At 60.9% G+C, this 12,161-nt stretch overlaps 4 protein-coding genes across 4 annotated transcripts; 2 read left to right on the top strand and 2 right to left on the bottom strand.

Moving 5' to 3' along the window:
- Nucleotides 1-351: 351 nt before the first annotated feature.
- Nucleotides 352-2,517, bottom strand: PUNSTDRAFT_127548 (uncharacterized protein). The gene is made up of 3 exons (XM_007386552.1): nt 2,455-2,517; nt 2,332-2,391; nt 352-2,281 (listed from the first exon to the last, which is right to left on the bottom strand). The coding sequence occupies exon 3, from the start codon at nt 2,270-2,272 to the stop codon at nt 695-697; it is 1,578 nt and encodes a 525-aa protein (XP_007386614.1). The 5' UTR covers nt 2,273-2,281; nt 2,332-2,391; nt 2,455-2,517; the 3' UTR covers nt 352-694.
- Nucleotides 2,518-3,541: 1,024 nt separating this feature from the next.
- On the top strand, nt 3,542-4,523 carry PUNSTDRAFT_136939 (uncharacterized protein; the record flags this gene model as incomplete). Its single annotated transcript, XM_007386553.1, has 4 exons — nt 3,542-3,800; nt 3,863-3,885; nt 4,117-4,459; nt 4,513-4,523. 4 exons carry the CDS (start codon nt 3,542-3,544, stop codon nt 4,521-4,523), a joined length of 636 nt encoding a protein of 211 aa, XP_007386615.1.
- A 705-nt stretch (nt 4,524-5,228) lies between these two features.
- PUNSTDRAFT_145477 (uncharacterized protein) lies at nt 5,229-8,488 on the bottom strand (the record flags this gene model as incomplete). Its single annotated transcript, XM_007386554.1, has 2 exons — nt 5,229-6,257; nt 6,368-8,488. 2 exons carry the CDS (start codon nt 8,486-8,488, stop codon nt 5,631-5,633), a joined length of 2,748 nt encoding a protein of 915 aa, XP_007386616.1. The 3' UTR covers nt 5,229-5,630.
- A 278-nt stretch (nt 8,489-8,766) lies between these two features.
- On the top strand, nt 8,767-11,391 carry PUNSTDRAFT_46386 (TRAUB-domain-containing protein; the record flags this gene model as incomplete). The annotated part of the gene is made up of 9 exons (XM_007386555.1): nt 8,767-8,779; nt 8,994-9,122; nt 9,174-9,282; nt 9,342-9,765; nt 9,816-9,926; nt 10,186-10,275; nt 10,411-10,553; nt 10,658-11,131; nt 11,211-11,391. The coding sequence occupies 9 exons, from the start codon at nt 8,767-8,769 to the stop codon at nt 11,389-11,391; spliced, it is 1,674 nt and encodes a 557-aa protein (XP_007386617.1).
- Between the last annotated feature and the right edge of the window lie 770 nt (nt 11,392-12,161).

A 12,161-nucleotide genomic window follows, 5' to 3' on the forward strand; every position in this document is an offset into this window, starting at 1 on the left:
CCTAAGTCGGTTTCATCGGGCATCATTCCCACATCTTGTCGTTTTTTCTAGTTGTGAAAATATCATTATGTTCCGAACCTGTATAGAATTCGTTGTTTCCCTCCATCTCCCTCTTAAAAACTGCGGGTATCGTCTTCTTCAACGATTCTACTTCATTTTTCGTGCGGATGCTACAATTTTCCATGCAAATCGTCTCGAGCAGCACAGCGTTTCTTCACGAACGTTCGGTATGCCTCGAACCATTTGGAATGGATAACACGCTCTGCGTCCATGATCCTCTGTGGTAAGACAGAACGAAGCACAAAATGTGCACTGATGGGTCACCTTCGACTCGGATGAGGAGGCTCGAATGAGAACCAGTACAGGTAGGTACGCAGCGTGGAGTGACGCCTCCTCTTGGTTGCGCATCCGGGATGTGTCAAGTGAGACGTAGTTCTTGGAATGTCTTGTTGATAATCATAGCGAGATTGCATGCTATGTTGGGAGGGAAACGGATGATAGCGGATTCCACGTGTATCGGATCAACCGCTGTCAGCGCTTCAATCCCTACTCCATCTTATTAGCAAGTTGCAATGCCGCAAACGGTCCAGGAATATGAGAGGCACCGAGTATTGTATCCAATGAGCAGGGTATTCTACCAGAAACTTGAAACTCGAATCCGGTGCATGTAAAAGAGCAGGCCAACTAAACCAAATCACAACCCGTCCACCCAAAATGGCGGATTCCCGTTTAAGAACACAGGAACCAAGCTTTGCAGTATCTCCAGATCGGCCGTCTTGAAATTATAACAGTTCTGCACGTGAAGCGCTTCGAGAGGCTTGACATCCCCGCGCTCGGCCTCGGACCGACGTGTCTCGAGGAACTTTCGACATGCATCGAACCACAGAGAGCTATTGCTCTCGAGCTCTGGTGCTTCTTCTGTGACGAAGTCTTTCAGGTTGTCCTGTATGACGATCTCCTTCAAATTGGGCAGCAGTTCGCGTTTGCGCGTGCCAGGGACATCCACGTTCAGCGCGGTGAAGATGACAACGGCCGAAATAGGGTTCTCCAGGTACAGCGTGTGGATCTGCGAAAAGTACCCGAAGAACGTAGCCCATTCCATGACGCAGGTCAGACCAATCCACGTGGATATCGTCAAGCTCGTGATGGCGGGATGCTCGAATTGAGAGCCAAGTGAGTGCATGATCTGAAGGTGCTCGGCTGGTTTCGAGTGAAAGAAGACGATGCTCTTGAACTCTTTGATGTGTACGGTTTTCTTAGGAAGTCCCAACACCAGGAGGAGGACACCATCAAGTTGGAATAATCTGAGGTTCAATGGTCCGGGTGCGCTCTCAACGTAGCGATTCTTCGTCAATGCGTTCCAAAGCGGCTGGCAGAAGCGCGCGCATTGCATGTCTTGGGTAGGCATACACTTCGCCATGACCATTGCATCTTCTCGGGGCACGACGTATCGGAGAAACGTCGCACACGCGGACGCGGGCCCCGTTAGCACCACGCCGTGAAGGTTGGGCATGCGCACGCGCACCGACGAATTGAGGTCGAGATCATCATGGAGTGAGGATAGTTGCCAATCGACGGTCACCAGGGACGTCAGCTGTCGGCATGTCTCTACGACGGCGGAGATATTGACCGTCTGCGTGCCGGCGCCATGGATAGCGAGTTTACGGAGGCTCGAGGAACGCATGATTGGAGAGCCCCAATGGCTCACAGGAGCGTTGCTGAGAAAAAGGTTGGTGAGGATAGGAGCGTGTAGGGCGTATAGCGGAACAAGAGACGTGTCCTCTGGCGAGTCCGAGAGTGCATCCACATTGAGCTGGCTCAAGGAAAGCGCATGGCCATGTAGCACCTCCACAATCGCCTCCGCATCCGACTCGCTGCGCACGCCGGGTATGGTCAAATTCACGATGCGAGAACCTGCCTCGTGGAGAATCATGAGAAAAGTCTCCCATGCGACATATTCAAACCCCTGGACCAAGGTGACATAGAGCTGGAACGTGAATCGGCGCGATAGCGCAAGGGCGAGCTTTGGCTTTGAAAGGTCAAGGACGTTCCACAGAGGTGGGGTTTCCATCGCCACAGATCTCCAATATCGGCACACTTGTGCGACAGCTGGATTCCAGTTCATCACAGACTTAAATTCTGCCTTATTGTGAGGTCGTGGTTCGGGAGGGCCTGCGAGGGGAGAACAGAGACGGGTGAAGATGTCCACGAGGAGTTCAGCTGGCAAGTTTGTGGCGGGAGGCATGGCATCCCGGAGAGCGTCTGCGTCCATAGGGTCCAACTGCAGACGATCATCAGCATATCATCACAACGCGATACCTAGATGCGTACGGCGTTATCTTTGTCTCCTGCTGCTGATGGATTAATGAACCCTTTCACCACGTGTTCGGGCTGACAATCAACGGCTGTTGAGACTGTTGTTCCCGAGGTAGATCGGGACTCGATCATGCGCACTCAGATTCTGACGGAAGCCGGTTCAGGTTTCCGGAGCCGTCCTGCTTCACAGTGATAGGCGGTCAAAAACGAGGCCAGTTCTCCTGTTCGAGGCGAGGGCTCCAATTTTTGCGGAAGCAATGTTAAACCTGGACCATGAACAGAGAAGGGAAGGGATGTATGTGGCCCCGCGACTCCCAGTGACTCGCGCACGGAATCCAGCGAAATCCGGATACACCTCTTCCTCTCCTTCCTCGTCCATACTCGTTTCTACCGAGGCGGAATATTCACCATTGCTGGGCATTCCGTCTCGGTAGGGACTATGTATCCGCTTTCCCGTAACTTCCGTCCCGAGCACGTATAAATACCAGGCGTCGCTGTCGTACTAACCTCCAACATTCTAGTCCTGTAGCCACCACATCCACTGCCAGATCTCATACCCTACCTACCGTGCTGTTCCCTTTACTTGGCAGCTAGAATGTTCTCCGAACTCCAGTTCTTCGCAATTGGCTCCTTCCCTTCTATGGACTACTTGGAGTTCGCTCAAAACTACACCTCGCTCGACCTCGATGTCCTCCCTGAGGACGTCGCCGAGGCCCTGGAACAAGAGGTCGACGCACTCACCCGAGTGCTCGGCTATATCAAGGCCGACTTGGCCCAAGAGTGCGCGGCCGATCTCGAGGCAGCGGAGCGCAAGTTCAACAGGCTCCGATCTCTTCATGTCCTCGACGGCATCGACATCGTCGTCCTACGTGCCCTTCAAGAGGAGGCCGATTCGGCGTCTGAATATGAGGAAAGCATCTACTCGTACTCGGAGGACGAAGAGGAGGACCTTCCAACTCCTCTCTATGCGTCTGCATCGATTCCTCGCATGACCTGCTCCGAGTCTCAGCTTCAGGCCGCCATCGCCTCCGAGCCTTCATTCGATTACATGGAGGCCGCTGAGGAGTACGCAAAAGTCTACGGGGTACGTTCCTTCATGCTTCTACGCGCCTTCATATGCTGATACATAGTGTCCAGGATGAATTCAAGGAGTTCGTCAGACAAGCCCTGGTGAGGGCCGGCCGCCTCTAAGGCGGTCCTCACGGGGCCTCGGGTATGCCGCCCGATGGCCTCTGGGACTAGGGCGCGAGACCCGCAGGCACCGTGCCCTCCACGCGCTCGAAGGGGTCGTCGTCGTTGGCGGCGTCGTCCCTGGACGGGTGGCACGATCCCCGGACTTTCGAGCGCCAACGGAAAGGTGGTCGTATGGGAACGGGATCCGAATCTTCGAGCGTCGCCTAGGCTTCGTCGCGGAGGGGATGCCGCCGGCGAGGCCTCAGAGATCGACCTTGGGGAGGATGGTCGCGATGCTGTGAGGGAGCTCGGTAAGCCTCTCGACGCTGGTGTGCTCGTCGCGTGTCGCTGACCTTGCATTCGCGCTATATAGGTCGAGAGCGGGACGCCGCAATCGTACGAGCTTTCTTGCAGCAACCCGTCTTCGTGCTGCCACCTTCAGCTCGTCAAAATCGAACTCGAAAAAGAAAAAAAACGGAAAACAAAGAAAAACGAAAAAAAGGCTCGATGGATTTGGATTTGGATTTGGATTTGGAGATCGGCGTAGATAGATAGATAGACGTAGATAGATGGACGTGGCATGGACATTGTTTTTGAGCTCACCCTTCTGACGCTTTTCCCTCTTAGCTTTCAGCTGCCTTGATCTGGTCCTCCCCTTGGTCGCTGGTCCCCTTGGTCGCTGGTCCCTCTGGTCCTCTGGTCGCGGTCCCCCCTGGTCCCCTGGTCGCGGTCCCCCCTGGTCCCCTGGTCGCGGTCCCCTCTGGTTCCCTGGTCGCTGGTCCCCCTGGTCCCCGGTCTGGTCCTCAAGTTCAAGGTTCCCCCAGAATAGGATCGCCGGCGTCCAACGCTGGTGGTTCGGCAGCCGGCCTCTACGTGGCCTGGGGGACTAGTACCCTTCGGGGGAAGCCAACGGCTGTTTCGGACCTGCGCGCATCGCGAACGCTCGCTCGCTCGCGGCGTTGGTCTATAGGTGAGCCTGCCATCATCTTCTCGCTTCGTGGCCTGAGATAGTTCACATCGCAGGCGCAGCTTGATCTCGCGTTGCGGAGGGACGTTCGTAAGTCGCTCTTCCTTGCCGCCTGTATCGGGCACTGACACGAAGTTCGAGACGTCTAGGGCACCTCGAGATCCCGGTCCGTCCCACGCGGCCCTCCCTGGTATCGCGCGCGCCACCCCCTCAGAAAGCCGTATTTCTTAGCCGATATCCTCGGAGTGGGGAGCATCCCGCCGACGAAAGGTGCGTCTCCAGATATGTAGTATACTTCGTGCTGTACGGTACGTCATGATGAATGCGTCATGGTTTCCCCCCAAAGTACGCAGTGTGAAGCGAGTGGGAGACTCACCTGGGACTTTTTGCACGGCATCTCGATCGTCGCCTGTGACGCGCGCGTCTCGAATGATCTATCTGAAGAGGTTCATCATATATATATTCATGCACCTATGCGACACGGTGACGGCTAAGGCTATACGAACACGTGCGAGAGCGCTACACAGCGCTACAGGCCGGAGGGAGGGGGACGAGGTGGAAAGCAATACAACAGTGGTTGATGGTTGGGGGGAAAGGGGAAGGGGTAAAAAAAGGGGGGGAAGTGATATTGCGTTTCGTGTCGTGTTCGTGTCCTTGTTCGTTCGGTCTGGCGATAATGAATAACGAGTGAGAACTCTCGCGTCTTTGGAGATTGGGCTTCCCTGCACTGTTTCGGGAAGCATCTGGGGATTCATAAATGGGGGAGGGGGAAGTGGTGGTGGGGAGGGAGATGTGTGGCTAGCACTTGGGGGAGTGGACGCGTTTTTGGCAGACCGACAGAGGGGGGGGGCAGAATTTGGGAAATTATACAGGGCAGGAGAGACAGACGATGGGACCGTGGACCGTTGAAGTTGAGGGATGGAGGAGGCCGGAAGTGACGATGAGACCGAGAACGAGGGGGATGATGTTGACCGAGACCGGGATGGTGGCAGAGAGACTTGGGAACGACCATTGGCATTGACGAGGAGGACCGCGATAAGACGAGACATGGATTGGAGGGAGGGAGGGAAAGGGGAGGCGGTGAATAAGATGGTTTGCATAATGCTAATGCCAGGGGGGGGGTACAAGACCACCCCCTGACGTGTCGCGCAGCTCGATATCGAAAAAACAAGGATCAGACGCCGCCAGCGGGGGAGCCGCCGAAAAAGCCGCCCGCGCGCTGCACCGCGCTCGTCGCGCGGCTCTTGTTGTTCGCGTAGTGGTGATGGTGGTGGTGGTGGTGGTGCAGATGCGCCGGATGCGCGTGGGGGTGGTGCGCCGGCGGGTGCGGCGTGCCCATGAGCCGGCGCTTGAGCCGCTTCTCCTGCCGCGACTCCTTGCGCGCCTTCGTCGGCGACTGGAGCTCGGTCGCGCGCCCGCCGTCCCGCATCGCGCCCGCGCCCGCGGAGGCCTCGAGCTCGAGCTCCTCCTCCTCCCCCTCCTCCGCGCGCGCCCGCCACACGAGCGCGTCGAACGGGGGCGCGGCCGCGCTCGCGCCGGGCGCGCCGCCGCCCGCCGCGGCCACCTCCTCGCGCGCCTGGCGGAACGCGCCCATCGGGACGACCTCCCACCGGCTCAGGCTGCGCAGGTGCGCGCGCCCGCCCGAGGAGGCGTGGTCGTCCGAGTCGTCGTCCGCGTCCGAGGTGAGGATCGACGCGTCGAGCACGTCGTCGAGCTCGATCGAGTCCGTCGTCGGCGCGTCCGTCGCGGACGACGACGGCGGCAGGTCGAGCGCGATCCCGTGATTCGCGCTCGCGAGGCTCTGCGTGACGTGAAAAAAAAAAAAACGCGCGCGCGTCAGCGATCGGGCGAACCAAAAAAAGGAAAAAAATAGGGGGGAGGGGGGCTAGGGAAAGGAGAGCGCGTATTTACCTCCACGATGCTCCGGTGCAGGTCTGGTCGCCGCAAGACGCGCCCACGCCGGCGGCGGCGCGGGAACGGACTCGGAGGCGGCGGCTTGCCCTCCCGCTTCTCGCCGTCGATCATCACGACGCGCCGCGCGGCCTCGCTGCCGGCGCCGGGGGTCTGGACGAACACGCCCATGCGCGGGCGCGGGCGCCATCCGTCCGCGCGCTCGTCGTCGCTCTCGTCTGCGTACACGCGGCCCGCGAGGATGTCGGCGGGGCGGCACGGCGACGGCGCGTGTTTCCTGGGCGGGACGAGGGACGACGCGGGGGAGGAGGAGACGGTCGAGCGCGGGTCGACGGTGACCGCCGCCGCTGCGGCGGGCCAGCGGAAGAGCGCCATGGCGCGGGGCGTCGGCAGGCCGGCGTCGTCCACGAAGTCGTCCTCGGTGGTGTCGCCCGAGCTCCCGGCGTCGTCGTCGCCGGGCGCGGCCTCGTCCGACTCGTGCTCGCGGTCGTCGGACGTGTTGGGGAGCTCCGGGTCCTCGTCCATCGACGCGTCGCACGCCGCCGTCGGGTCTGCCGGAGCGGGTGCCGTCGCGGAGGCGAAGAAGCGGAAGTCGAGGTCGAGCAGCTGCGGCATGGCGACGCCGCTGCTGTCTTCGAGCCCGCCGACGTCGGCCCACACGCCCGGGTTACGCATCTCGTACGAATGGGTGCGCGCGATCGGGGCGCCCGCCGCCGCCGCCGCCGTCGACAACGCATCGCTCGCCGCGGGGCTGCCGCCAAAGTCGAAGCAGCCGAACGTCGCGCCGCCGTCCTCCGCTTCCGAGTCCGTGCTCGAGCTCAGGTTGGCGAAGAACAGGTCGGCGTCGAACGTGTCCTCCTCGTCGTCCGACCAGCCGGTGCCGATCCCGGCATACCCACCGCCCCGCTCGTCCGCCGTCGCGTCTCCCGCGCCCTCCTCCTCGTCCGCCTCTCCCTCCTTCTCCTCTTCATCCTCTCCGTCTTCCTCGTCCTCTCCGTCCTCCGAGCCTCCTCCCTCGCCGCTCGCGTCCGACTCCTCGTCGTCCTCGTCCACGTCCATATCGTGCTCGCCCGGCCCGACGCTCTTCTTCCTCGGCTTGATCTCCCACCGGCTCTCCCTTCTTTTGTTGCCGTTCTGGCCGGCGGCGTCGTCGCCAAGCAGCTCCTTCCTGAGCCGGCGCTGCTGCCGCGCGGCTTCCGAGATGAGGTAGCGCTCCTCCTCCTGCTCGACCTCGCTGTCGGTGTCGCCAAAGCCGGCGGTCGTGGTCGAGTCCGAGTCCGAGTCGGAGGAGGAGGAGGAGGAGGAGCTGGAGGCGGAGGAGAGGTCGGAGGAGGAGACGGCGGAGGCGGAGACGAAGGTCGGGAAGTGCGCGGCCGATGTGGTGGAATCCGAAAGCGCCATCGCCTCGTCGTCGTCATCCGTTGACGAGTCCGAGTCGGTGTCGGAGAACACGGCCGACCGCCGGCGTTTCTTCTTGTTGTTCGCGTTGGCGGCGGAGGCGGCGGATACGTTTCCGGTCGTGGCCCTGCCCGGGGGCTTCTTCGCGACCGCCTTCTTCTTCTTCATGCTGGTGGTGTTCTTGGGCTTTGCGGCTGCTGCTGCTGCTGCTGCTGCTTTCAGTTTGGGCGCGTAGGCGGCGAGGGCGGAGGCCGCTTTGGTCTTGGGCTGGCGCCGCGGGATGATGGGGTCGGTGAACAGGGCGGACTGGGCGGCGCGGGCGGCGACCATCTCCTTCGTCGGCCGACCGCGCTTCTTCGCCTGCGCGTGCGTATATGCGCCGCCGTTTGCATGGCCTGCGTACGGCGGCGGCGGCTGGTGCGCTTGTGGTTGTGGTTCTCGAGAGGGGGGCAGCTTGGGCTTGGCGACGCCGGCGGGGAGCTTGATCTTCAGCACCGGGAAGCTCGCTTTGGGAGGAGGAGCGGCGGCGGCGGCGGTGGAGATGGAGTTGGGGGCGGACGTCGGGGTCGAGGTGGACGGCCGGCGGCAGGTGCACTCGCTCACGCACACGATGCAGTCTACGTCGTCCTCTTCCTCGTCGGGCAGAGATGGGGGAAGAGGCTGGTGCTGCGTGGGGTGGGCACGGGATGCCGACGTTGGCGGGGACGGTTGGGGGTGGTGCATGGGCGGGCCTGTGCGAGGAGGGGCGGGGGTGAGTAGGATGGCCTCGGGATATACGGGTTATGAGAAAACAGAGCGACGAGGGGACATCAGAGAGACCGGCAGATGGGGCCGCGTAGATGGAATAGATAACCCGCCATCGCGCAATCAGAGAAAAAACGAGGAGGGGGGTGTGATCGCCCCCGGTCGCGCGCCATTGCAAGGCGTTTCGAACGAAATACACGACGTGATGAAGATTCACCTGGCTGAAATCTGTGCATTGTGTTTTCGGACTGGGTGACATGTGGGTGCGTGGTGCGCCAGGTTAAGTCGGGGAGGAGAGCAGAGCGTGAGTGGGAGCGTTGCCCTCGAGGCGAGGACGGAAGGGAAGGGGGACGACAGTCAGGGCCTTCGGCTCCTGCGCGCGCGATCAAAATATTTCGACGCCGTGCTCGCATTTCGCACTCCGCTCCTAATTTCCCTCTTCCTCCCTCGACCGCAATTTATATTCTACGTGACCTTGCTGCAGGTTATATTGATGGCCCAACAGCGTCCGTACCGTGTCCTCCCCAGTCTATTACTCGATGCGTGCTGAGAAAACCCGCAGGGCTGACGCTCGCTCAGCAGGTCGCGCAGCTCGCCGAGGCTACCCCGCTTGGTGCGCGCGCTCTCTGGTCCCTTAGACCGAAAGACTCACGACGCAACGCAGACTTTGACCCAGAGGATGCGGAGGCTCAGAACCACCCCGCCGACGAAGAGGACGACGGACCCCCGCAAGCTCATCTGAACGCCGCGCGCGCGCACTACGTCGACGTCGGGTGCGCCTCCACCCACGTACCCCCCGTCCCCGCTCGCGATGCTGACGAGGAACTCACAGACCCTCCGCGCTCAGGCGCGCACGAGAGAGCGTAGCGGATCCTAAATACGCCGGCGCACGTACCTCCCGGGCTCGTCTTATGGATACCGCCGACTCCCCCTCCGAGGACGAGGACGAGGACGAGGAGACCCACCCACGATACGGAGATGACAGTGGGAGTCCCGCTGCGACGGACGAGGAGGGACATATGCACTCGGACGACGAGATCTCGTCAGCGGCCGAGACCGACGAAGATCAGGATGACGATGACGGGCACGAGGCGCTATCACCGACACATCGCGCGGGCTCGCCGCACCCCCACCAGCACGCCGCCTCCAACCAGGCACCGGCGCTGCCAGCTCCTCAGCCGGACGCGCTCTCCACCGCCCTCCGCCAAAAGCGCGAAGAGGACGTGAAAAAAGGCGCCGCCGTCTCCCGCCAGCTCGTGCGTCTTCCTCCTTCCCTCCCCTCCCCTCCCTTTTTTTGTGGAAAAAGGGGATGGTGCACGATGCTGAACCTCGTGACGCCCAGGCGATCTTCGATGCCCTCCTCGATGCCCGCATCCGCCTCCAAAAAACCGTCAGCGCAAGCAACTCGCTCCCGCGGGTACGTAAACCCACCTCCTACACCCCGCTCCTTCGCCCTCTGCCCTTCGCCCTCTTTCCTCACCCCCCGCCTTCTCTTTCTCTGCGTTCTCTCACAAGACCGCGCGATCGACCCCTCCACCTGACACCTTCGAGATCGCATCCCTCGTCCCCCCCCTTCACCTGTTCACCCCTTCACCATCCGCTCCCATTGTTCCCTGCATTCCATCTCACATTCGCATGCGTCCGATCTCCACGAGCTGACGTCGACGCTGCTCTAGACCATAGACCTCACCCAACACGCGTCCGCCATCCAACGAACCCTCGACACCGCGCTCGCGCTCTCAGACGAGCTCGCGTCCCTACACGAGGTAACGTGGTCGATCTTCTCGGGCACCTATAAACCGCTCCCGATCCCGTCTTCATCTGATCGCAATCTCATCTAATCTAATCTTTTATCCGACCCATTTTCCCACCATCTCATCTCCTTACTACTCCCCCGTCAGATCCTCCTCGAGAAGAGCAACGACGCACCATCCGTCCCCCTCCCCCCTCGCAAACGCCGGCGCCTCACCGAAGACGCCCGCGCCCTCGACCACCCGCAATCCGTACACGACGCGTCGCTCGACCTCTTCGCCTTCGAACACGCGTGCGTAACCCTCCCACCCCCTCTTTTCTCCTTCTTTCCTTTTCTCCTTTTCTCTTTTTTTTTCTTTCCCACATACACAACATAACGACGAAAAAAAATCACAGCTACCACCCGCACCTCCTCCGCACCCTCGCCAAATGGTCCTCCAAAATCTCCGCCGCGACCCCGGCACCCCCTTCAACCACCCGCACCGCCTTCTCCGCCCGCCCCTCCTCCTCCTCCGCCTTCTCCGCCTTCGCCGCGGCCGCCTTCTCCGCCTCCGCCCAGATCGACGCCGCCCTCGCCGCCCCGCGCGCGCGATCACAGCGAAACCCGGCAAACGACGGAGGCGGCGACGAGGCACAGCCAGAGGAAGGGGAAGGGGACGACGACACGTTCGACGACGACACCGCGTTCTATCAACAACTTCTCCGCGACGTGATCGCCTCCCGCACGGGCTACGACGCAGCAGCAGGGGCAGGGGCATGGGGTGCGGAAGAAGAGAGCTGGCGCGCGGTGCAGCGCCAGAAAGCGCAGAAGAAGAAGGCGTCGTCGAAGAGCGTGGTCGACACCAAGGCGAGCAAGGGGCGTAAGCTCAGGTAAGAAGTACCCCTCCCCCCCACCTCCCCCTCCCTCGCTCCTCCGCTTGCTCACCGCTTTCGCGCTCCTCCATCTCAGGTTCGAGGTGCACGAGAAGCTGCAGAACTTTATGGTGCCCGTGCCCGTGCCCGGCGCGTGGCACGAGGCCCAGGTCGACGAGCTCTTCGCGTCCGTGCTCGGCAAGGCTGCTGCCGTCGCGGCCCCGGCGGAGGAGGAGGAGGCGGTCGCGGTCGACGGCGGGTTCCGTCTGTTCGGATGAAAAAAAAAAAATGAAAAACCTCCCTCTTCTAACTTTTCTCGGCCCACGCCCGGCGCCCCAAGACCGGTGTCGAAGAGAGAGAGAGAAAGAAAAAAAAGAGCGGCGGGTAACCTCTGATCGCGACGGCGCGGCCAACTTTCGTGTCGCCTCGTGAATGGCGGCCATCTATATCGTTCGGTACAACGCCCATTCCTTGGTCGGAGGGAAGAACTCGGGTTTCGCTCGCCCACCCTTCCTATACGATGACGGCCCTATGTTCTGAAGGGGGTGGCGAACATGGCATTGGTGCACTCAAGTACGAGAGTCGATTTTTTTTTTTCGTTAGCATAAAAGTATCATAAAAATTACACTGAAATCGACACGCGGCGGTACCATTGGCGCATCAAAGAGAGATTCGAACGCGTCCGGGCGCAGATACGGTTCAGAGGCCCGCTACGGGTCCGGCGACGGCATCTCTCTAATGTCCGAGAACGAGTCAGCCTCCGTAGCGAAAAGAAGTGCCTACGGAAGGAGCTCACCAATTACACCGGTATGAGCCCAACCCCCGGGGGGTAACACCTGCAGTGCAGAAAGGCCAGGCGACTTGAGTCAAAATCGAGGCCAAAAGATGCGCTCACCGGCGAACCGATACCACGAGATGGGCATAGTCCGAAACAGCCGTTGGCTTCCCCCGAAGGGTACTAGTCCCCCAGGCCACGAAGAGGCCGGCTGCCGAACCGCCAGCGATAGACGCTGGCGATCCTATTCTGGGGGAATCTTGAACTTGAGGA

The sequence above is a fragment of the Punctularia strigosozonata genome (genome assembly GCF_000264995.1).
Source record: "Punctularia strigosozonata HHB-11173 SS5 unplaced genomic scaffold PUNSTscaffold_11, whole genome shotgun sequence".
NCBI lineage: Eukaryota > Fungi > Basidiomycota > Agaricomycetes > Corticiales > Punctulariaceae > Punctularia > Punctularia strigosozonata.

Excerpts from the sequence above, each read along its gene's own strand:
- PUNSTDRAFT_127548 (XM_007386552.1), bottom strand. The coding sequence starts at position 2,272 with ATGGACGCAGACGCTCTCCGGGATGCCATGCCTCCCGCCACAAACTTG.